This window comes from Sceloporus undulatus, chromosome 4 (genome assembly GCF_019175285.1).
Source record: "Sceloporus undulatus isolate JIND9_A2432 ecotype Alabama chromosome 4, SceUnd_v1.1, whole genome shotgun sequence".
In the NCBI taxonomy this organism is placed as follows: domain Eukaryota; kingdom Metazoa; phylum Chordata; class Lepidosauria; order Squamata; family Phrynosomatidae; genus Sceloporus; species Sceloporus undulatus.
The window spans coordinates 101,206,563-101,233,217 of NC_056525.1; the positions used below are offsets into that span (position 1 = coordinate 101,206,563).

General features: G+C 38.6%; 1 protein-coding gene across 1 annotated transcript; it reads left to right on the top strand.

The window, feature by feature from the left end:
- Positions 1–13,478: 13,478 nt before the first annotated feature.
- LOC121929003 (vitellogenin-2-like) lies at positions 13,479–26,334 on the top strand. The gene is made up of 15 exons (XM_042464327.1): positions 13,479–13,631; positions 13,995–14,108; positions 14,193–14,376; positions 14,594–14,663; positions 15,064–15,249; positions 16,019–16,139; positions 17,558–17,732; positions 17,827–17,915; positions 18,874–19,001; positions 19,229–19,283; positions 20,816–20,943; positions 21,166–21,217; positions 23,554–23,937; positions 25,311–25,361; positions 26,194–26,334. The coding sequence occupies exons 1-15, from the start codon at positions 13,479–13,481 to the stop codon at positions 26,332–26,334; spliced, it is 2,031 nt and encodes a 676-aa protein (XP_042320261.1).
- The last annotated feature ends 321 nt before the right edge of the window (positions 26,335–26,655 follow it).

Sequence of the window (26,655 nt, forward strand, 5' to 3'; positions counted from 1 at the left end):
CCATTGTTATAGTCACACTCTAACCTCTCCATTTCTTTCTTCTAGAAGGTCAGATTACAGAACCTGGTAAGTCAACTAATAATTTTAAAAATTGTCAGTGCACGTGTTGAAATGATGCTTATGGCATTCAAATTCTGTGTATATGAGAAAGGAAGAGGTGGGAAAAGAGGGAGAGGGCAGAAGAGAAAATGAAACTGAGCTTCTGTGATTTCGTGACTGAGAATAAGTTGTATATCTGGAAAGTGTTCCCAGACTTTCTCTTGGCCACTTTCCTACCTCATCAGCACAATGATAATAATACTGACCTACATGGATATGTGTAAAGATAATTTACATGATGTATTTGTAAAACTATAAGGTTCTCTACAAATACCAAGTAGTATGGTTCATTTAGTGAGCATATATATATGAAAAACTTTATATGATGAGAAAGGGCACAATATAGCCAAAATGAATAATTTTTAGGGTGAAATCCTGTACACACCTCTATGATAGTAAGGCTCACTGAACTCAGTGGGATTGACCTCTGAGTAGAGATTCACATAAGCTAGCACAGTTGTCCCATCCATTGAAATCAGCAGGAGTTACAAGCGTTTCATTTGGACTGTGTCGTGACATTTTTCTTTATTTGCTTGTTTAGAAAAAAAGTGCACAGAAAAGAATTGTATTTCTCCCTTTCTCCTCCATTTTGTTCTCAGATTCTCTCTCCTAAAATGGAAGAATTTGTCAGATTCCTTGTAGAGTCAAAAGATCAAGTATAAAAATCTTTGGGGGAAATTCTCTAGCCACCCAACCAGTCCAGTGATTAAACTTGCTCAGCAGACACTGAATGTAGAATATCCCTTGGAAAAGAAAAAAGAACAGGAGATAGGAAGGGGAGTATCTGAAAGGAGTGGGTGGCTCGCTGTTTGACTAAAAACCTGAATAGCAGTGCTCTTATTAGATAGTGAAGGCAGACCACATCATACTAGTATATTTTACAGTGAAATGAAACATTGGTACTTACTGTGATAAGTCATTCTTGGATGGTAGGAGGAGCGATTGACTAGTTTTTTATTTCCTGCCTATCCAGCTGGTGTATGGGAAATGGCCCGTTGGTTTGTAGATCATTCCTCCTAACTCATCCAGGAAAAAATATGCTCTGCTATTATATGTAATTTTTCCAATTATATGTAACTTTCCCAATTTCTTTCCTTTGGTAGGCGAGAGCCCCGAACTCAGTAAGTATTGCTAACTGAATAAACAACAAATTCCCCTCAGCCCTTTGACTGAAATGACATCTATAGGAGTCAGTCCTTGAGGGGTGGGGATTAGTAGGGCTGGTGTAGTATTGTGCCTAAGAGACTGAACTGGAAATCGGGGAGATCTCTGTTTGGTTTTGCCTTAGCCAAACTTTTCTCCTCACTTTGGCCCTGTTCCCTCCAATACAGATATAGTGAACTGCATGGCATGGGATGTTGTAAAGAAGAACTGATTTTTCTGAGCAAAGGAAACCATTCAGGGGTCAGAGGAAACATTTCCTTGTTTGTTTCCTATTTGCAGTGATACCCCAAAGGCCAAAGAGGCTCCAGATTGCTCCTGTATAAATAGCTGGCCTGTACTTAAAATTAATAAATAATAAAACTTTATTTTTACCCCACCTCTCTGTCAAAAAGACAATCAAGGAGACTTCCAATTAAAAGAATCCATCCGTACAATACAAATATCCAAATATTTCCTCCCTCCCCATAAACATCAATTAAACATACAAAGCATTAAAACAATCTATTAAAATGATCAAAAACAGATGGATGGGGCTACAGAGTATTCAGTAAGGAGGTGAATTCAGTTAGAGGCAGGCCTGCCAGAAGAGATCCATCTTGACAGCCTTTTTAAAGGTGTCCAAGCTGGTAATATGACGGATCTCCTCCGGCAAGCCATTCCATAATCTGGGAGCGATTGAAGAAAAGGTCTTCTGGGTAGTTGTAAGTCAACCTGGTCTTTATAGGCTGCAATACATTCTTACCAGAGGACCTGAGTGCGCGGGGTGGATTATACGGAAGAAGGCGGTCCCATAGATAGGTTGGACCCAAACCATGTAGGGCTGTAAAAGTCATCACCAATACCTTGTGCTGTGCATGGAAACTGATAGGCAGCCAGCGAAGTGATATTAAAATAGGTGTTATGTGGTCACTTCTGATCTTTCCAGGGACCAATCTAGCTGCCATATTTTGAACTAACTGAGTTTCCAGACTAAACTAAAATGTCTGCCAAGGACTGAACCATTCAAACCTTAGCTTCCCCATTTAAAGCCTTTGATCCCAATGAGTGTACATGAGTGTACAAAGACAAGAGATGTTAAAGGTTCTTTACATAATTTTTTACAGGGCTAGATTTCATCAATGGGAAACTGTACCAGTACAAATATGAAAGCGTCATCCGGAATACAGCCCAAGGAGACGGTCTGGGACAATCTGCTGTAAAGCTGACATCAGACATATCTATTTATGGAAGGGAACAGGACAATATCCTTATGGTAAGGAGGAGGTCCCTCTGTGCAGGCCTGAGGGAAACAAGAGAACATTTCAAAGCAGTAGAGAAACAAATGTTTGCTTTATCTGTGTTATAATCGAGTACACTAGGAAGCAATGTTGTCTCAGGAAAAGAATGAACGATTCTGTTTATACTACATATATGTGCTTGATATGTTACATAATGCAATAAAAAGGAATGAAAAATGCAAAGAAACATTAACACTTCAGTGAAATAGTTTAAATACTTGTTTCCTGTTTATATATGAAAAATTTTGTATGATGAGAAGGGGCAAAATCTAGCCATAAGGATTTGGGGTTTGTTTGATTTTATGGCTGTAATGCTGTACCATACACCTATATGGTAGTAAAACCGATTGAACTCAATGGGACTGACCTCATACATTAAAATCAGCAGGAGTTACAAGTGTTTCATTTCAACTGGATCATTACGTTTTTCTTTATTTGCTTATTTAGAAAAGAAGCACCCACACACACAAAGATTATATTTCTCCCTTTCCCCTCCATTTTGTTCTCAGTTTCTCTCTCCTCAAATGGAAGAATTTGTCGGATTCCCTAGACAGCCAAGAGATCAGTTTGTTGAGCCAAAAGACCAGTTCACTGAGCCTCCCAAGAAACTTGGCAAACTGGATGCTTGCACCCTGTATACCTACCACTTTGAATACAACAATGGAAGGATTGAGAATATCCGTGTATCAACACAAGTACCTCTATACTGTTTGAACATGGTGAGAGGCATCCTGAACATGCTGATTGCAACACCAAGGAACCAGAAAGAATATGAGCTGAGGTTAGTTTCTTTCTTCCATATACACCTTGTTTGTTTATTGTCAATTTATTGTGTGGTAATAGACAATAGGAAACCAACGAGTCCATATGCAATCAAATGAGAAGAAAATTACAAAATAATTGAAAATTATCAATCAGTAAATGCAGGCAGAGGCTAGAACTATGACATATTGGTAAAACGGAAGCTCTAAACATACCACTTAAAATTTTGGACTCTCTCTTTTATATAACTAGAGCCTACATTATTAGTAACATTCCCCTTTTTGTTGTTTACACTTGAGCTATAGTTGTTTATTGTTTTCTGGATCTCCATTCTTATGAAAGTACAACTCCCATCTCAATCTTTACCATGATGGATCTCCAATTCTATGAAAGTACAACTCCCATCATTTTACCATAATGTGGTGAGGGTTGATATAGTTGAATTTCAGTGACATGTAAACAAGAAGTGGAAAATATTGGAGGACTAATTGTTCTCCATTTCTGTTCACACTGCCAGTTCAGAGGGTAGTGAACTACCACCAGTGTGAATGCACACCTGTAATTTGTCAATGGATTAAAAAAAAGAAGCTGTAAAACTATAAAACTATAACTCAGTGTGAATCCAGGGAAAACGGAAGTACTGGCTATAGGCCCCTTGGTTCCGGTGGTGAGATCTGTCACCCAGTCCTGAATGGGGTCACACTCCCTTTGAAGGACTTGGGGCGAGCTTGGGAGTGCTCCTTGACTCGTCGCTCCAGTGTCATCTCAGGTGGATGCGTCGGTCAGGAGTGCTTGTTACCAGCTGCGTCCCACTTGGACCATAGGGACTGAAACGTTGTACATGCTCTGGTAACCTCTTGATTGGATTCTGCACGCGCTCGACATGGGGCAACCCTTGTACCAAACCGGAAGCTACAGTTGGTGCAGAATATGGCAGCAAGATTGGTCGCTGGTAGCCTCCAGGTCTGACCATATAACACCTATTTTGAAAGATCTTCATTGGCTGCCTATTCGCTTCCGGGCTCAATACAAGGTGTTGGTTTTGACCTATAAAGCCCTAAATGGCTTGGGCCCAGGGTACTTGAGGACTGCCTCTCCCTATACAATCCGCCCCCCGCACATCAGAACAACAGGGATGAAACTGTTGAGGTCCCTAAGATATGCCATGTGAGGACCTCGCAGAGTTTTCTTCGCTTTTTCTACGCTGCCCCAAACTTTGGAACAATTCTCCCTGTCGAGCTCCGTTCCACCGTCGTCCTTAGTTCTTTTCAAAAAACTTGAAAACATATTTATTTCTGCAAGCCTTTCCACCATAATCATTTTATTCTTTGCCCCTCTATCAACGACCCATGGATTGTTACCTGACCTGCCCTTGTACTTCTATTTTATTGTGTTCTTTTTTAGCTGTTTTAACTTTTTTAAACTTTTTGCGATATGCTTTTATCTGTTATGTAAGCCGCCTTGATCAAAACACTGGAAAGGTGGATATAATAAAAATTATTATTATTATTATTATTAATTATTAGTAGGACTTTCCTCTCTCTCTGATCAGCATTGAAAGTCTAATTTTCAGCTTGAATTCCAGTTAAATACTTTCTCATTAAGAGGTCTACTTGATAAATGGAGTTTCCAAATGCTGGTCTCAGTCCCAGATTATCTGATCCCAGATTGCCAAATTCACTGTAAAATAAATAGCTAAAAACTATCCTCTGTTGTGGGGTTCTGCCACATCTTCTTCTATGAACCTTTATCAAATGTTAAGAAACAAGATACAATATGAAAAATTAACATCAGCTACGAAAAAGAGTCAACCATAACGCTTAAACTGCAGATATTTCTGATAATCCCCAGTGGTGAGTTTCACTCGCTGCACTAATAGTTTCAACAACCCACCATTGCCTTTCCATCCTGTTTGTGTGGTGTCTGTGTTCCCTTGCTAATACGACTGTATCAATATTTCCAGGATGGCATTGACGGTGAGTGCCAGACAAATTTGTCATCATGGATGACAGGAAGAGCAACGAGGCCATATAAGCCGACCAAGGACTTGAACAATTGCAAGAAAAAGTCAAGCGGACAATTGGAATGTCCTACTCTCCACCTTAATCCTAGATGCCCACTGGTAAGAACAGTTTCTAATATATTTGCACACACATGAATGTTAAGGGATTATCTTGTCTTGAATGGAGTTGTCAGAGAGGCAGAGAAGTGGAGGGTAGATAAAAGATAATGTCCCTTGTTCCCTCCATATGACTGCCAGCTCCATCTTTAAAGTAACAGCCACTTTGGCCCTTCGATCCAGTCAGTATTGTAATTAATGTAAGGTGCCTCTTTCTGTCATTAGAGAAAAACAATGGTTCAAGGGACTTTAGCCTTTATCATGAAAGTGAAACAAAAGGTTCTGTAAGTGAGATCGCTCAAGTTGAATCAGATGAAGAATACCAAATTTCTCTCCATTTAGTGAAGCTGATGGTGCTGAGTAATGACGCCTGGGTAGTAGGAACACCCACATGTTTTTTTTAAAGGTGTTATCACAAAGTTTAGGTTCCCATTCACTTAAGTAGAAGCTGACTGAGGAGCAAAGGAATCTCGTAGCAGCTTTGAGCCTGAGGAAAAGCAAGTTCTATCATAAGTTTTGTTGATCACAGTTCACATAACAGATGCATGTAAACAGTCTTACAAATGCTAGTAAGTAGGAACAGCCACATGTTGGTTTTTTTTAAAGACGATACCATGAAGGTTTAGGTTCCCATTGACTTAAATAGAAGTAGGACTGAGAAGCAACTACATAAAGCATTTTCAACATTATTTTAAAAAACCCTCTTCCTTTAAAAAGCAAACTAGTATTAAAAGATAATGAAGGAATCCTGTAGCACCTTTGAGCCTGAGAAAAAGCAATTTCTATCACAAGGTTTGTTGACCACACTCACTTCATCAGATGCACATATAAGCTTTATATATGCTGACGCATCATGTTCTTCCTCCTGTAAATTCTTCGATGTTAGAGTGATTATCAGGTAGAACCTGACTCTAGGAAGTCAATGTTACATTCCCATTGGCTTCTGTGGGTCAGCAGTGCAATCCATATCTCCCTGTTGTCCTTCTTTCTGGGGGAAAATGAGAAGCAGATCATATGAATGGTTTGCAACTGACTCATTCCTCAATGGCACCTTACTCTTTCCTCAGGCAAAAACTTACCTTATTGATGTCAAAACTGAACATGCAGAAAAGCTCAACGGGTTATGGCTGAAGAAGACTGTAGACTCATTATGAATTCCAGAAAATCTGCCTCAGATGGTTCCATTGAAAAACGCTAAGCGACAGGTAAAGAACAAATATCTTCTCTTGTTTTCTTACTGGCTTTACAGGGAATATGTCCTGATGGCCTACAGTGTTACATCCTAGCTACTCTTTTCTTCCTATTATCTAACAGATTGTAAGAATTCTGCAAGAGGTAGACCCGCTGCCAGGCATCCCTCAGAAGTTGTCCCCAAGTACATTGAACTGAGTCCTGTTCCGTCGTTTGACTGTTGAGAGATGAACACCATCTACAATGACTTTGGGAACAGACCCAGAGCCAGGTACGTTGCCTGAGCAGCATGTCTACAGAGCATCTCCCTGATGGGCTGCATGAGGATCCACCCTAAAGGTGTTTCTGCCACAATGTGAGCCTTAGAACAGGCTTATAAATCATCCATCTCGTATTGCATTTATAGGAAAGAGTTCAAAAGTGAATCCTAAGAAGACTTTCTTCTCATTCTGCAGGCAGTTTCTACTGACTGGAATGGCCTATGCAGGCACTTTAAATTGCATGAAGTTCATCAAGGACAAACTGGTCAAAGGAGAACTGCACAAAATGGAACCTTATTGGGTTGTTCCCATAACTCTCCACTTTGCCAACCCTGCCGTTGCTAAAATGGAAGACACAAGCGGCGAGTAGCAGCAGTGAGTACCTATTCAACAAGCATTTACTGTACTCCTGCACCAGCATGGAATCTAAACTGTTGTCAGTCAATACAAATCCAAAAGATGAATGTCCATGAAAATCTAGCTCTTAATGACTTTCTTCTCTAATCCACAGGAAATAGTCAACAAAGTTAGTAGTTCGGTCATTTGGCTTCAGAAGCTTGCCTCCTGGGATATGGACCACTGGTCTACAACAATGTTCTCAGGCTAGACCTTGCTCCAACAAATTGCTTGAGGTATGTGGTCCTTCTTTCTGGTGAAGGTGAAAACAGTCAGCCCTCCAGACCAAGATTTTTTATCCATTGATTCAAGAATCCGTGTGGAAAATATTTAAAATATATAAATTCCAAAAAGCAACCTTGATTTTGCCATTTTAATAGGTTACACCATTTTAGCCACTATATTCAATGGATTTGAGCATCCATGGATTTGGTATCCATTGGGGGTCCTGGACCAACCCCACGGATACCAGGGCCTACTGTATATGTACAGTCGGTCTTTATACATGGATTTTTATACATGGATTCAAGCAACACGTTTGAAAATGTTCCAAAAGTATAAATTTACCTGATGTTCCATTTTTTATTAAGGACACCATTTTGCTATGTCATTTACTTAATGGACTTGAGCATCCATGGATTTTGGTATCTTGGGGGTCCTGGAACCAACCCACGGATTACCAGGGCTCACTGTATATGTATTTTTAAAAAAAATAAAAAATGGATTAAAAAAGCAGATAAAAACACAATAACATATAATGATTACATATTACATATCACATACTCATTAGTCACTACAATTATACTCCATACACAAAAAAAGGATATGTAATGTTCTATTTTCCTTAAATTGAAGTTCTCATATGCTCTGTCTTACATAAACAGCTACTACCTTCTCATCTTCTTTTCTCTGACTTTCTTTCCTATATCTTCTCTTCTAAATTTCTTTTCTTTCTCACTTCTCTATTTACCTATCTTCTTCTTCATCTTGCACTCTAACTCTATTTTCCTGTTACACATGCACAACTATTCTTTGGCACTCATTCAAATTGTCTAAGTTTGACTTCCTATTTTCCCTCTGATACATCAATAAATATTGGATACTTGTACTTCTTATAATGTAAAAGGTTCCCATAAGAGTTTGTCTCTAAATAAATAATAGATTATTATTTTTTATGTACATGAAATCGCAATCCTTCCCCAATAAGTGTTGAAAAAAATAATATTATTTTCCCCAATCTTCTAAGCCTGTCTTCTAAATATTCTGAAATTGAGTAAGTTTATCCATTTCCCTCCCTTCATAAAGTTTTATTAACCAATTGTCTTTGTTGAATATTGTCGTTTTCCTGTTTGAGCAAGCAAATGCGAGCCATTGTAACCATATAGAATAGTACTTTGCCATATTTGCTTTCTAGTGTCTCATCAAACATTCCTAGTAGGTAAAAATTCTGGTTTAAGTTGGATTCTTTCCTCTAAAAACACCAATTGTCATTATCATCTTCCAATATTCTTTGACCAGATTGCAGGACACCAACAATGATAAAAAGAAACCATATTCCCTTTTACATTTCCAGCATGTTGGATTCTGTTTTTAAACATTTGGAAATCTTGTCTGGCGTATAGATACCATCGATAAAATAATTTGTAAAAAATTTCCCTTAAACCTGAGAGACCGTATATTTGTAGAGTCTTCGACCAGACCTTTCGCATTGATCAGTTGTATGGGATGGCCAATATTTCTGCCAAGATAGCATTTGGTCTTTATATAGTTATCTTCTCGTGTCTAGTTCAAGTAGGATTTTGTAAATTTTACCAATTATTGTTTTCTTCTTTCATAAGATTTTCCTAGGTCACATTTATCTTCTTTCAAATCGAAACCGTATATTCTTAAATCCATTTTATATCTTTCAGTTATTTGCCTGTAGGTAAACCATCCAATATCCCATCCCAATCAGTAAGATGTTCTTTAGTTTTCAATTCTATCGCCATTTTTAACTTCCAGTATATGATCATATGTGTACCATGATTGGCTTGGCCATTTCCTTCCTATAAAAGGCCTCCAATGGTGAGACCCAACACCCTCATTTTTGATAGCTTCACTGTATATGTATTTTAACAAAAATGTTTTCTAAAACACTGAAGAATTTCTTTCAGTAGCAATATTACTAATACAAAGCAATTTGTTCATTCTTTGGGAACTTTTATTTGTGTGATTCAGACTGGAAAGGCCAACTGCTTTCTCCTAATCCCAGCCAGGGCTGTACATTTTGAAGGACAGCCCTCTCATTTTTGCTCGCCAGAGATGTCACTTGCTCCCATTCCTTGGTGTTTTGCCACTGGGAAGACTGCCACACATATTACATGTGTTGAGTTGAAGCTAGAGTGATCCATTTTTTGGTGTCCTTTTTTATAGCCTCTCCACAACCTCCTCACTGACGCAGTCTCATCACATCACGATGAGAACCTCATGATGTTGGCTCTGAAATCTCTTGGCAATGCTGCTCACCAGCCAGCTTGAATAGTGAGAGCCTGGGCTGAGAATATAAATACACAAAATTCATCCAGGCCACTGCTATTCAGACGTTGATGCAAATTGGCAAACAGGACCCTGCAAAGGTAAGTGGAAGAAGAAAGATTCATCTAAACATACTTGTAAATGGAACAAGAAGGACTCACCTGAATGTATTAGGAATATATTGGTTAGTCTACCACCACAATCTCCTCACTGTGGTCCAAAACACATTGCAGAAATTAATCCCGTTTGAGACCTCCTTAACTACCCCAGCTCAATGCTAGGTAATTCTGCGCAAGTGGAATTTGGTGAGACATTTACCCTTCCCTGACAGAAAGAGATCTGGGGCCATAATAACTACAATCCCAGGATTCCCTAGCACTGAACCAGGGCAGTTAAAGTGGTCTCAAACTGGATTATTACTGCAGTGTGTTTTGGATCTGAGTGCTTTAAAATAATACAGTGCAAACCAATCCAACCAAATGGCCACAGTGATCCGATCCTTGGTGACCTGTTAGCCAAAATTGTCTTTAGAAACCTTCAGGTACCAGCCCTCTCCATAACACTCAGACAATCTCTAGGTGGCAGATCCTTCTGGCATTTGAATATCAAAATTGGCTTTGAAAAGAGGGAGAAAAGAAACAGAGCAAGAAAAATGTCCAATCCTTCATTGAAGGAAATTTCAGACAGATCTATAAGTAATACAGTATGGGCAAGATGGCTAACAAAAAGGAAGCAGCAAAAAGCAATTATACCCCCCTGAGTATCAGGAGGTGGGGCAGGAGAGGGAGAAGTCTGCCTCTGACATTCTCTCTGAAGGGCATCTAGATTGCCACTGAAGATCAGTAGACTGACTACATATCTTTCTGCTAACCAGTCTTCTTCAAATGATTGAAAAACTCACATACACACTTTTGAGAACTCATGGTATGATCCCCATTAAAGAGCCACTGGTTCTTTTTTAACCTGAGTAAAGTATTCTTTGCTAAACCTGCACAACTATGCAGGTCAAAGGCTTTTAACAAAATAACCTTGGGACGTATCCTCTTCTGGCAGGTACAAGGCATTCTCATTCAGATCTATATGAACACTTCCAATTCATTCAAGTCCGAATTATGTCTTGCATCGCCATCTTTCAAACATACCCAACTCTCCCGATTATCACAGTTATCGCTAATACAGCATTCAGAGAGAAGAATCCAATCCTTTACAGCTTTGTCTATCTCAACTGAAGGCTTGGACCAAAAACGGATCCCAGTGTACTACGAACTGTAAGTTGAGATGCACCCCTCCTTTTATCAGTCAAATCCACCTTGTCCTCCTGCAGCTGTTTCAGATTATCCAGAGCTCTCCCAATGCTAGATTCTATCTCTTGAGAGGTTTTGCACTCACTAGAGCTCCTGACAACCGGATGCCCTACTGGAGGATTTGCGGTCCTCACAGCAGTAGATCCACCAGCCATTTCGCTCAACAGCACTGGACCATTTCACTTTTAACAGACACCCATTTTCAGTTCAACAGGGCTTAGCCTTCCAGTACATGTCTTTCCCTAAAGTAACTATCTACCTTCTTTTCTTCCTGTAGCCATGTTAACCAGAAGAAACAAACATTTTCACTTAGAACCCAATAAAGCTATTCAGGACAAGCTTCTTATACACTTCATTAACTGCCTTGCAAGCTGTTAGCCCTTAAAGGGCCACAAATGCCTAGCTGTATAGCTATACCCATCTGAAAACATACAGATTGCTTTTGATAGACATGCATGGGACATGAATTTGTTGTTTCATATTATTCACTACTCATGTCTTGTTTGTTTAGGTCTTCTGTTTGCAATGTGGCCTTGAAACTTCTGAATCCCAGGTTTGTCCGACTGAATGAAATTACAGCAATGTTGTTCATTTCAATTTCTTCAATAGTAAGTATAAGTTAATTAAAAAAACTAGTAAGAAACGTGTTCCAGTGTTTAGATATCACCTGTTCTCTTGTGAAAAGTCAACTACTTGAAAATACAGAAACATTTGGAAAATCTACATATTTGCCATTCAGACTAATTTTTCACCCAATACTTTTGGCATTTAAATTCATATTATCTCATAAATGTTTTCCCCTTTTCTTGTGGATTAATTATTACTTATTTCTGCAATTTTGTCCCACAGAGCTTGAAGTTACTTCCTAACTACAACTCCCCGCATCTATCATTCAGTATATCATTTGGTGTGGTAGTCCCTAAAAGCAATTTTTTCATCCACAGCACCTCACAACTATGCACGATGGCAATCAGGTCTCAGTATATCTCTTTCTTATCTCATCTAAAACAAAGAAGTGGTAAGAGAAGCAGATACGTTTTTCTAAGGTGCTAAAGTTACATAAAATATGCACAACCATGACATCAAACAGATAAAAGACCATCAAATGGTACTAATTAAAAAAAACACCAAGCAGCAACATACCCAATCCTTCAGTTTCCAGTTCGACACTATATCCTGCATTTTAAAAATGAATTGATCCTGCAGGGCCACCCCCAAGTAAGCCTTGAGAAGTATAAAAATATATAGCAAGGCATCTTTCACAAAATGTGCAGGATTGGTCTAAAAGCTATTTGAAAGACTGTAAACACCTTTTAAACCATGGAGCCATTTTCAATTGACCCAAGCTATTATTTAGCAAGCCCTTTCACAAAAGGTACTTGTCACCATAAAACTGGAACGGGGCCACCTCCAGCATTGATTGTCACCATGTGTTTGCCATGGTTGGTTGATTCTGGGAAATTTCATACAGTACAAAAGACTTTTCAATCTCCATTATTGTTGTTGTTATTTGTATCCCACATATTTTGAGAATTGGGAGTCAAGCTTACAATTTAAAAAGTACCATATAGCAATAGAAAAGTGAAAATTAAAATGCAGTTAAACCAGTCACAATATTATAACAATTCAAACCAACATTTAAACAGATAAATCGCAGTTAAAAAGATGAAAAGCTGTTATTTGGCTTGGTGGGACACACATGCAGTTCAACAGATAATATTTGGGTCACAGATCTTGCGATGTGATTTGTAGATTATAACTGACAAGGAATATGCCAGCTCTTGCAACCAAATCAACATTGGAAATAATGGAACTGAAACAGGTCTGTTACTACAACATGTAAAAAAGCCATTGCTTGGCAATGCTTAACCTTTCGGTCCAAGTGACCAAACAGGACTGCTTTACCAAACCTTTCTCCTTTCCCTTTAGATCACATAATGCAACAAAGGTCTAGGATAATCTGGGCAGGGATTTCTGATGGTATGGCAATTTTGCCGCTTTTTGCAAAGCTGTCTCAGCAGAAAGGTTTAGATGTGTAATGATGACCATTGATTTCTTCAGGAAATGAATGATTGCAAGCAACTTGGAAAACTATTTCCAAAGAACTGTGGCAGAGATACATAACTTCAGTTTTTAGGACTATTAACTGACCATGACATCTCGTGTTTTCCGTTTCCATTATAGGCTTCCACAGATTTGGGTGCCCTTTGCAAAATTGTTTGGGTTGACAACCCCAGAGGAACATCTCCCTCAAATGTCATCTTTAACACACAATTATCTTTTCAGGCACATTGTCAAGCCATTTGAGGTAAGCATTACAATTGCCTTTATGCATTTCAGGGAAAATAAACTTTTTCTTCATCTCTTGCCTGGTTGCTTCATGAACGATACAATGAATGAGCCATATCCTGCCCTTCCAAAGTTCGTTTCTTCTTTTGAAAGGTTACACTGCAAGTTGCAGGTCTCAGGAATGGTTACGGAAACTAAATGTCCCATTGGATCAATACTCGGGGTGAACCAGAAGATAAAAGATACCGAAAGAAAGGTAAGATGTTCAATTTCTTAAGTAAGAAAATGGTGGATGAAATTATTCCTAAGTCTATGTTCAGTCACTGCTGAGGAGAAACACATATTGGATGGCAAATAACAGTATGCATTTATAACACAGAACTGTAGCCTGGAACTAATAGCAAGTACATAGGTTAAGTAGGTCTTGTTAAAACACTACTGTACTTTAAAAAAAAAACACACCCCCCCCACAGATATTCCCAAGATACATACATTTCCCAAGTAAAGACATCTATAGCAAAAGTGCTGCATAGTAGAATGATTTCTGTTGTTTTTGAAGTGAGACCTTCTTGCTTGAATGGATATAATATTCACTAATTCCTATTTATCTGATTTTTAGCTGCCAGGATTCAAAGACATACCTCTTGAAAGACCTTTATTGGCTGCTAATTTAAAAATTTTAGGCCAAGAAGTCATGTTCTTCACTCCTGAAGAAACAATGCAACTTAAGAAGGTGAGCTGCTTTCTTTTCTTTCACAATATATTCAAAGTGTTGTTGTCATGTCTTTTAACCTATTATATCTTAATTCTGTTGCAGCTTGGGGAAGAAAGACTACTTGGGCCTCAAGCCTTAGGAATGGTCTATCAGATCATCCAAAATATTGATCAGCAAATTACCCAAGCTCTGATTCTGGAGGTTCGGCACATAGTTCCTACCTCTCTTGGTATTCCATTTGAAGTAAGCGCCGCTGGCATCGCCATGGTACATAGTTCATTAAAAGGTAAACCAGGAGATCACCAAATACAACACAATATTTTATTAGCTTCCTCATTTCACATGTACTCGGTGTTTCCTTTTATTTTTTTTAAAGAGGGCAAGAGGGATTGTCCTTTCTAATATGAAGCGAATAGATTCCCTAGCCAAAAGTTAAAGAGAGAGTCTGGTCTTCAGTTTGTTTGCCACCATTTTAAGGTTTTCCTCCTTTTTATCTCTTGTAGCAAAAGCAGCGGGAAATGATGAAGGTCAGAAGATGGTCCGTGAGCAACTTCAGCTTGAGAGCCATGTTGTGTAAGCCAAATATGAGTTTTGTATTCAGCTTTTATGGTAAAATAATTGTAACAGTCAGCAGCTTCATTCATGAAAACAGAATTCTGTTTTGGATGAGGTGATCAAGATATTTTGCCATCTACTGTCAGCAATTAAAACTACCATCAGTCTATAAATACACACATCATGCAAGTCACGGCTATCCAAGTTATTTTGGCACTAGAGGCAAAAAGGAAAAAAAAACACCATTGCCTCTCCTTGGAGTAAAATCAACCAAAAGTATAATTTTAAAAGTGACAATTATTTGCTGTTTGGGACTCCCAAAATCAACCTGCCAGGGATGGTTTCCTTCATTCTGGCTAATGTTAGTTGCATCATTTGGTAAAGGTCTAATATGTTCTCTTCCCTAACTCATTTTTAGCTTCCAAGGTTATGGCAAACTCATCTGGGGAATTAATACAGATTTCTGCCAGCATATTGTGGAAATCACAAGCCAATTCCGTATCCAAAGCTCCCTGAAAATGGATGCCACATGGGATGTGAAAGCTCGGAACTTCAAAGTTGAGATTGAACCAATCCATGAGGAATATGAACTGGCAGAGGCAAGGTACAGTGGCTCTCCTACAGTTTCATAATAATTGTATTATTAAGACATCTGCTGCTATTGAGAAAACACATTACTTAATCCTGGGATATTTTTCAGGAAAAAGCCAACAACAGAGAAGTCAGGGCTAAAGTTAAGAGAGCATTGTGCTTTTCCCTTGGCTTTCCAAAAAGTATCATGTTACAATCTTCACTTGTGGTTTTATGGAGAGGTTATGAACATATGACATTCTCTCTAAGTCAGGCTGTTAAACCATGTAGCCCAACTTTGAGTGTAAGGACTTTATCACACAGGACGAATCCCGTGCAGAAACTAAAATTGAAAACAACCCACATTTGGGTTTCAGACAACATTTGCGTGAAAGAGAAGTAACTCAAAAATAGCCCAAATCCAAAGTCATCAAACCCAGCTCCTTTTTACTTTTGCTAAATTCCGAAAGTACAAAGGAGCTTTCCGATTGGATTATTTTTGTGTCATTTCTCATTCACACCAATGCATCTGACAAACAACACCTGGATTTTAAAATCCCATTTCTGCATGGGATTTTGCCAATTTGCTCTCCGTGTGATAAACTCTTAAGTTTTGGGAAGAAATCAAAATATAAATGGATGATGATAATGATGATGAGGTCAAGAATTTAGCTTGAACCCTTGAATATACAGAGCTTGTGTTCTGCTACTGAGGAATGATCTTGCTGAATTTCTGTCAATCAATGGATTTTTCCCCTTACATGTTGCATGAGTTCATTGGTTTTCACTGTATACCTAAACAGGCACGAGGCACACGTTGTAAGAAGACATCTGAATTCTGAGAAGAAGTCTCCAGTTCTTCCCGAAAGGCCTGTTGAGGATATCTTGACAGAAGAGTTCAAACCAAGAAAAGATGATGTTAAAGTAAGGCTTTCTTGTATGTGTGTGTGTATCACATATGTGCGCATAATCTGTCATAAATGTCATAATTTCCTAATCTTGTATGCAGTTCATGGTGAATCTGATGATTAACAGTTCTTCTTCTTTGAACTGTTTTTTATGTGTTTAATATTATTTTAAATTCTTGGGAAAGTTTTTCAGCCTACATTTGCAGATTTATTATGGATTTTGGCCACTCAAATAGATTTTATTTAAATATACTGAAAAATGAGGGAAATAAAAGTTAGATTAGATGTTTTGCAGAAGATACTTGCAGGCAGCAGGAATGTAAAATACTGATATCTCCTGACTCATAGTCTGTGCATACCGACCATTAAGGCTGGCCTGGGGGTGGAGTCAGAGTGTGGCGTCCATACGACACATGCCCTGACTCTGGCCCCTCCGCCCTAAAATCCAGTGCTGTGGCTATCACACCCTTTACCAGGCTCCTTTTTGTGCCCTGAAAAGGCCAGATTGGGGCCGCATTGTGCGATCGCTGCGGCTCCAATCCGGCGCAGCTGGAGGCGGCTGCAGGCCACCCCTTAGGGACGGTCTGCACAGCCCCTCATTTTAAGACATAGCTAGAGTTATTTTGGTTCAAAAATCAACATCACCTGCCCAAGATACAAAGAAGGATCAGTTCAGTCCTACACACGCATCTAGCCAGCTTCAACTGTTTCACTGAGCTGTGTTGAGCTTGCTGCTAAGTAGACACATAGTCTACTCATTTCAGAAATTTTGATACTTTCCAAAAATATCTATAGGTTAACTGTATGTTCAAAGATGGCACTGCACATACAAGCTTCACTTCTGAAAAATATGCTAAATTCAACTTCCTTTCTATTTATGGTTTCCTTATGTAGATAGAAGCATTCCAGTTTATTTGGTTCAGAGATTTCTAAGGCTTTGCTACTAATGGTGTTGACAATCACAACTACGTCCAAAAGCTTTTCTTGCTTTTGTGCAATGCCAGCTTTCCTGATGGCTCCCATAGGTCAAAGAGTCTCTGACTTAGTTTTCCTCACTCCAAACTTTATTATTCATCACTTTTTGTGTCTCTTACTCTGATCATCATGCATTTGAGATTTTTTTTAAAAAAGTGTTCTTTCCTTTTCAATGGCATACTAGCCAATTTACCATTTAGACGTGTTACAAAATCTAAACAACTGACATTAAGAAGAAGTTATTATTCATAAGTAAACAGATAATATCTTTATGGCTCAAGAGCTTAAAGGACCAAAACTGTTTCCATAGCCTCCTTAAGATAAACCTTAATTAACTCAGCTGTCACTGTGCCTTGGAATTTTATGTATTGTGTAATATGGTCTTCTGTTTGCCGTGCATACCTTTTATATTGCTGTGTTGCTCCTTAAGAAATACTGACTCAACTCCGTTCACTGCAGCAATCAAGGTCATCCTACAAACCCAGCCCTAGAGACACCTGCATTACATTCCATATCTACCCTGTGAAGGTCTGCTTGGAGACCATGAAGAAAAGAAAGGATGTCATGCCCCTACGGAACACATGGATGCACTTCTTATGTGAAACCCATGAAGTGAGGCTTCTGATGACACCAGGTACCATCCTCACTCCAGAATGTTCTTTTCAGTTTTGTAAGTTTAGTTTAGAAAGTTGTATACATTTTCTAATGTACATATGTAATCTGTACAGTTGTTGCTATGGAGAAGATCAAATGGGAAATCCAACAGGTCCTTGAATTACCCAGGTTGAAAAGACAGGCAAAACATCATGGAGGAAGGGTATGTATATGACACAGACTATTGCTGTGACTGGGGGATAAAAAAAACACAGGGGTTCTTTGGACAGGGCAAATGCATTGGGAGGCTGCAGTATTTCTTTCTCTATTTCTCAGGAGTTTTAAAAAATATCCAAACAATGTTTTTGTTGTTCCATACTATTTTCTGGCAATTCTTGATGCTAGCTGTAACATTTTATTCCCACCTTTAAGTGGGTTTCTTTTTCATTCCAAGGCATATTGGAACAATAAGTTCCCTTATCCTCTCTTCTTTTATTAATTATTTTAAAGAATTATATCTAAACTCAGTTATATGGCACTTTCATGCTATAACTCTAAAATAAATAAATGGATAAACAATACAAAGAGGAGAAAATTTGCCCTTCAGACCACAGGAACAAGTCAACAACCAGTGCCCGAGTTTTGGCATGTGTGTAAACCCTTTGGAAGAGCCCTAACACAGACTGAATTTCATTTCTTAATATTTATGGGAGAAAATAGACCAGGTTTGGTGAATCAAAGATAAATTTTATTGAAAGTAATGCATTTCTGTTCCACACACTGAATCTGTTTGACTTCAATGCAAATTTGTCCTTCAAACCATAGGAACATTTCAACAAACAACACCCCAGTTTTGTTTTGTTTTCTTTAAAAAAAAAGAAAGAAAGAACCACCAGCAGCTTGGGAAGAGACCTTGTGCAACTCCCAGAAATAGTTTGAAATTGCACTCTCCAAATTGAATGAATGAGCTCAGGGGTGACAACAATGAGAAAACCCAGCAAAACCAAATGAGCTATATCGTAAGAACATCATAAAGCACACTTCTTTAGAGCAATTTGCAAGAGCCCATAGACGGATAAAAGAAAACAAAACCATTCGTTTGGAGACATTATACCAAAGGGGGTTTGTGAAAAGCACCACCAAGAGTGTAGCCATCACTACCAGTATCTTTTGCTTCACAGGATGAGTGCCAGAATTTCCCAATTCCACCCAAGGGCCAGGATGCTATCTGCACAACTGAGTATGCACCTGTCTGTGGCAGTGATGGTGAGACCTACCCAAACAAATGTAGCTTTTGCATTGCTAAACGGTGAGTAGATCACAAAAATAGTCTTACGTGTGTTCCCGAGTTCTCCTTTCCCCCTCAGGATGTAGACAAATGTTTAAAGATTTAAAAGGAATAGTGAAAAGAGTTGACTAGGTCAGTTTTTGGTTATGTTTTTAAAATATACAATGAAAACATGAGTTCTCAATAACATTACTGGTAGTAATATGTTCTCTCCATTTTAAATGCTGAAAAACTTTAATGTCTTTCAGGGCAAGTGGAAACACGATCACAATAGAACATGATGGTCAATGTGAGCAAGAGGAGGTAAAGCGACTGTTGATATAATTCCATATTGCAGTAATAGTCTTTCTTACCAAAGGCCTTGCATCCTTATACATGAAAGTAGATAGGCAGAGGAAGACCCCATGGTAACAATATGGCTTTCTTTTGTAAGGGAAGCAGCAACCAGCATCTGGTGATATAAATAAATAATAAATAAAAATTTTATTTATATCCCGCTCCTTCCCAAGATCAGGGCGGGTTACAACATATATTAAAACAGAACAGATACAATCCAATAAAACATCAAATAAGTACAAACAATAAAATAACAAGCTAAAAGCCCCATTAGCCCAACCTCTTGGCCACGGAAGAGGAGGGAGGCCCACAGGATTTTATTCGGGGACAGGCTTGCTCAGACCGCCATGGCACCCCACCCCTGTCACCATTAAACCCATGCTCTCTCTTATACATTTATTGCTAAATGACAAGCATATTCAGGACATTCAGAGTGTACCGGTAATTCCCATGCATTCTTTCCTGAGAGTGAGTTTCAGGATTGCTCAAAACAGTTAAACAGCTCCAAGCACCTTCGATGCTAAATAAAATAATAATGCAGTGCAATTTATATATCCTTTCCCATCTGTTTGCAGCAAAGGGAAGCCAGATGCTGTCATGCAACACATTTATGATGTGAAGTTGAAGGTTTTCACAGCTGGCATCCATAATTTTTCATGTGTTTTTCAGGCTATGAGACCATGTTCTAGTAGAGTTTCTTCTTTCCTGATGTTTTGCCAGCAGCTGTGGCTGACATCTTCAGAGAAATGCAAATTCTCTGAAGATGCCAGGCACAGCTGCTGGAGAAACATCAGGAAGGAAGAAACTCTTCTAGAACATGGCCTCATAGCCCAAAAACTTACAAAAAACATTCCTGATGCTTTATGTTCGAATCTAAATAGTCAATGGTGCTGATCTAGTTCTTTTATGTAAAGAATTATTATTACAAAAGGGAATGACTTGTTAACTGCTCAGTTGAGTGTTTGTAGTCAACCTGATATGGCAAACCAGCAGCCTGCTGTAAACATACAGAGTTATCTATAGTTCTAAATGGAAAAAAAAACATTACACAGACCCTTAACCTATCACATAAAATTAAAACTTTCCACACAAGAATCTACCGACACAGCTATCCTGAGCCCATGCCATTTTAAACATCCAAATTATTCAGGCTCTGAAGATATGGAGTACTTTCATGGTACTCTTTGCACATAACATGGTTTTCTATTAAATTGTTAAAGCATGAATAATTTGACAGTGTAAGGAAGAATCACCGTAATAGAAACATTTGGAATCCCAGTAACTTTCCACATTCTCCAATATTTTGATAATTATTTGATTATCTGTGTGATAATGTGTACATTCCAAGCCAGTTATGGGGGATAATCTCTTTACATTTTAGATCTTTAAGGTGAGAAGAAAGCTAGCATTACTCATCTCTGTGTAAACATAACAACAAATGGGAATTATGAAAAACCCCAGCAAGGGTATGTTTACCAGCAGTTTCTTTTGTTTCATAGGATGAGTGCCGCAACTATCCAGCTCCACCTAAGGGGAAGGATAACCCATGCACACGCGAGTATGACCCTGTCTGTGGCAGTGATCACGAAACGTATCCAAACCTGTGTACCTTCTGTAATGTCAAAAGGTGAGTAGATTGTGTAAATGTCAGTGTATAACTAAAAAACAATTGTTGGAGTCCCATTTACCCCTCAAAAATAAGAGAATTTTAAAAAGCTTTAAATAGTATGCCAGAAAAAATAAGGAATTCTGTTTCTGATGATGTGTGCAAATGATAAAGTTAAAACATCAGTTCTCAGTAGTCTCACTCTACATTTTAAATGCTGAAAAATTTTCATGTTTTTCTCAGGAAAAGTGGAAACGAGATCACAGTAGAACATGAAGGTGAATGCGAGCAAGAGGTAAATTTACTGTTGATATAACTCCCTTTGGCAAATACAGCCTTTCTTACCAAATACTTTGCCTCCCCATGAACAAAACTAGATAAGCAGAGGATACTCCATGGTAACAATATTGCTTTATTTTGGAACCATGATAGTTAAAGCAGTGTCAGATTTTATTAATTCAGCAGTGTGGCAGCAGATGTACATAAATAAGGCATCATTCAATTTTTCTGCTGCAGAGAATGCTGCCACCAGCACTGTTTCAGACGCTTCTCCCTCTCAAATGATAAAAGAAACTATAGGGGTTTAACCAGTGATTAACCTGTGGAAATTGAAGTAAAATTGCAGAGGTAAAGATTTTCACACACATCGTGTTTAAAGAGCTATTATTCCAGAATAATGAGGGAATAACTAGGCAATAAACAGCATTAAATCATTCATGGATTTCCCCGTGAATGATTTGCTGCTGTTTATTACCAGTTTATTCTCGGGATAATGGCACTTTAATGTTGATGTCATGTGAAAATCTCAATCGCAGTTATGTGATTTTCACAGGTTAATCGCTGGTTAAACCCCTGATTTTCCCCATGCAATAAAGTCCAATGTTGGAGCAGTGCTTTAAGGTTATGAGCTCTTCCAAACTGGTCTAAAGAAGCATGAGTTTTAGTGCTATAGCTCATTGGGTTTTGCCAGTTACTGTCATCCCTATATCCAATTGTTCCATTCTTTTGGATACTTGTTTGTAATAATTTCTTGGATCTGTACTTGAGTCCTTCCAAAGTAATTAAAAAACAAACAAACAGCAAGCCAAGAAGTAATTTGTTGAGGTGTCCTTCTAGTTTGAAGGGATTTTTTTCTCCCGAAGGATTAAAAAAATAATAATGTAAAGGTTTTTTTTAAAGTCTTAGCATTATAGTGCTGTATTATAAAAGGCCATCTTACTGATGTGATGCTCCACTAATTCACTAATGCATTATAGCACTATAATGCTTTAAACAATGGGGGAAAGAGAGAAAGGGGGATACTATTTATTCTGCTTTCTCTTGATTAAAGCTTACATCTACATTGCAGAATCAAAGCAGTTTGTCACAGCTTTAACTGCCATGGCCCAATGCATTAGAATCCTGGGATTTGTAGTTTTGCGAGATATTTAGCCTTCTCTGTCAGAGAGCTCTGGTGCCATGACAAATTACAGAATCCCAGGGTTCCACAAGACAGAGCCATGACAGCTAAAGCAGTGTCAAATTGTATTAATTATGCAATGTGGCAGCAGCCTTAGGGGCAATCCAGATGGACTGGAAAACTCAGGAAGTCTCTGGTTTTGTTCCTATCCTTTTATTTTTGGAGATCTCCATGACATTTTCCCCATTCTGAAACATTTCCAGGGAATTCCTAGCACTGACAAGGACTCTTTATTCCAGGTTTCTAGTTCAGTTAAAATTAAACCAGTATTTCCTGAAATGATACATACCAATCCATGGCAATGTGTTTCTGTTATCTGGAGCTAGATGACTGCCACCAAAAAACACAGCATCAGCACCCAGGACAGCAGATTGGTGAAAGGCAATTTCTGAAATGTTGCTTGAGTCTAGATGTGATATGAGATCAGTGGGAGGGGAAGAGAAAGAACACAAGGTAGCAGGGAGTGAGGGAAACACAAGATGTTTCAAGAAAGAGTTTGGATGCAAAATCATGAACATGCAGGTAAGAACAAAATGAACTCAAAAACTGATACTTCCAGGGAATTCCCCCCCAAATCTGGATAAATCCTTAAAAAAAAAAAGGACCAGAATGCCCCAAATTTTGTTCCTGTTTTCTGATTTTATTTTGGGGATCCATACACATTTTGTTTATCCGAGAATATTTTCTATCAGAAATTATTTCTACCAGCTCCTCCAGGTTCATTTATTTTAACCCAGTATAAAATCAGAAAGAACAGCAACAAAAATCTGGGACTGAAATCAGTCTGGATGCACTCTAACTTTAGAATGAGAATAAAATGTTGTGGCTGGTGCTAGATATTACTAGAAAATAGTCCAAAACGACAGAAACACCATTTGGATATTTAAAATAAAACAAAAAGAAAGAATTACAGCAACATCTAGCAGCCTTCTGAGCCATTTACCACATTTGGAAGAGCCCCTGATCACTTGCGTTACGCCATTCATTTGTTTTAATCAATGTCTATATATTGTGTACAAATGATATGCTTTTGCTTGTGAAATATTCCCCTCTGCCCTTCCTTCAGAATGCATAGAGTAAAATAAGTAAATAATAAAAGAATATAGAAATTATTAATCTCAAGAAATAAATGTTTAACAAAGGTTTTTGTCTTGCTCTTTTTCCTGCTCCAGGGTGGAAAGAAATCTCAGAAGAAACCTTCCTGGCAATCCAAAAAGCAAGATCCTGACTCCTTTGGAAACCCAGATAGTTCCAGCTCTTCTTCTGGCTCCCCCAGTTTTTCCCCCTCTAGCTCTTCCTCTTCTGAACCCGCTACTAAAAAAAGACAAGAAAGAAGGAGGGGAGACAGCAGTGACAGCAGTGACAACTCCAGCAACAGTGACAGCAGCGATAGCAGTGACACCAGCAGCAGTGAAAGCAAGGGTCCACGTCACAGGGGAAACAAGCGCCTGTACCAACAGAAAACCAAAGACAGATCTTCTAGCAGCAGTGACACCATGAGCAATGACAGCAGTGACACCAGAAGCAGCAGCGAAAGTGATGAGATTTTGGAAAAGGTAACTGTGTTATTAATTGCTCTGTGCAGAACTGTATGAGTGTTGGGAGGGACCAGAAAGCAGCTTCTCATATAAATCTCTGAGTGCATCTACACTGTAGGAATAATGCAGTCTGACACTATTTTAAGTGTTGTAGCTCTGTCCTGTGAAATCCTAGAATCTGTACTTTTACAAGGTCTTCTTTACCAACAAGTGCTGGTGACTCCCGAAACTACAAATTCCAGGATTCTGTTGGCTGGAGCTGTGGCAGTTAAAGTGGTGTCAAACTACATTATTTCAACAGTATAGATACACCCTCTAAGCTAGAAGGCTCAGCACCCAACACTCACTGATCTAGGGGAGAAACAATTTATTCACTTATACTATCTAATATTGTACTCTTTGTTGTTGTGTGCACCATCAAGTCAATTTCTGACTTATGATGACCCTAAAGCAACTCTGCCATGGGGTTTTCTTGGCAAGATTTATTTAGGGGAGGGGATTGCCCTTGTCTACCTCTGAGGCTGAGAGAGCATGATTTGCCCAAGGTTACCCACTAGTTTTCCATGGGAGAGCAGAGATTTGAATCCTGGTCTCGAGTCATAGTCAGAGTCTAAAACCACTTTACCATGCCCACTCTCTGATATTGTCCTCTGCTGTACTATGTTGTATTATTTTATTTCTTCCATGCCTTTTCTTGAAAACTAGGAATCAAGTTTTCTAGAAAAAAGAACATTTCTGATGCTATTCTGTAAAGCTGTGTATGGCTTTCTGTCACTATCAAGCTATGCCTCGATGCAAAACTTTGTCACACTGGCCTATTCTCTCTGGCCATCCAACAAAATGAATAGAATTTTCCCAACCTTAATGTAGACACAAATTCTCGAACAATCTTTCCAAGAGGTTAACTTTCAGGATTACTAGAATACCCATTAATTAAAATTAGTTGTTCATTGTTGATATTATTATTAGCAGCTTCTGAGCCAATTTCAACTCATGAGACATCTCCATGTCCCCTTATTCTCAACCTCTCTGCTCAAATCCTTCAGGTTTATGCCTGTAGCCTCCCTGGTTGTGTTTAGCCATCTGGCTTTCAGTCTTTCTCTCTTTCTGCTGCCTTCTGCCTTTCTTAGCATTATGGTCTTTTCTAATGAGTTTAACCTTCTCATGATGTGGTTGAGGCATGGTAGCCTCAATTGAGTCAGCTTGGCTTCCAGGGGAAATTCATGCTTGAATTGTTCTAGGATCCAGTTGTTTGTCTTTTTTATTCAGTTATCAAAATGAGAAATTTGTGATTTTATCCTTTGTATTTACTGAATCTATCAGTAGAATTTCAAAAAGTAGCTTCTGCTCCTTCAATAATCTGCTTTTCATGCCTTTTTTTTTTATAAAAGGGACAGCGACGAGAGATTTATCAATATACTTTCAGACCAGTGAAACTGATGGTAAGACTCTTTGTTTCAATTGACTAAAAAGTTTGCAAAGAGATAAAAAGTGAAGCAAAACTTGGAAGGGAAAAATATTGACCACAGAACAGTAGCTGTATTATGTTTCTAAAAAGTCTTCCTTCTATTGATGTGTCAATGAGATGAAGAAGGCACAAAAGTATCTGGATCTTGGGGTGATCGCATAGCCCATTCCTCCTGTTATCCACACTATTTTGCCTCTCATTTATGTTTATGAAGGCAGCTGATTATCATCCCGAATGTATGCATTCTCTCCTTAGCTCTCCCATCTGCTATTTTTTAAAGTGCTGATTTACCATTATAAGAAACAACAACAATTTTAATTGTGGAGCCCATGTAGGTACCAAGTGCCTGGGAAATTTACTTTTTGAGTTGCAACTGACTATGATGATTGGTTAATCCTGGGAATTCTCTGCCTGAATGTCACTGTTTACTTGGGATCAACGTTGATTATTCATGGTCAACATGTAGGTAAAACCCGACTCCAATACTCTCTTCTAACTGAGACTAAGACTAAGACCCTAGCCATGGTTCAAAAATGTTTTCTACGTTCTGCCTGTAATTTACCTTCTCAGTGTCAGTGGCAGGTGCACCACGACACCCATCAATCCCTCTCACTGTTACAGTTTACAGAGCAGACTATGCCTAAACTTTAAATTCCTAGATTTTATTATCGCCACGGAAGAAATAGTGGCATCTCTTGGGCTCATCAAAGGCTAGAAAGCAAACTTCCCAGTTACAGAAGTCAGATTTCCCCACTGTACAGTCTGGAACCTGCCTTGCTTTTTAAACATGCTTTTTCTTTTTGTAGACAATCAAACGCCGACGCAGTTTCATCCATGGTCCAAGGAACAGCGACAGCGGAGCTCCTCTTCCACATTCTAGCTTGAGCAGTGAGGAAGATATAGACTATTCAGTGAGTATTGGAACATGTTCCTTTCAGCAACTATGATAGGAATTAGCTCATAGAAATGAGATAATGCCATGATCACAAATCAGACTAAAAAGACTCCAGACCATAAGTTGCTTCTTTGGACCTTTTCCTTAACAGATAGCAGGCATATGTCTCTAATATGAGCTGAAAGTTGGTGCACTAGCACTGATACTTATGAGAACCCTGGGGAAAGAGCTTCAGCAGGTCTGGCCAAATTATTAGGTGAAATGCATCCATTTATATTGGACTGTACCAATATATTTTTAATATTTCAAATATTGCTTGGCTAATAATAAAGCAAATCTGTTTCCAAGATTCCACTAGGTTCCATTATAAACA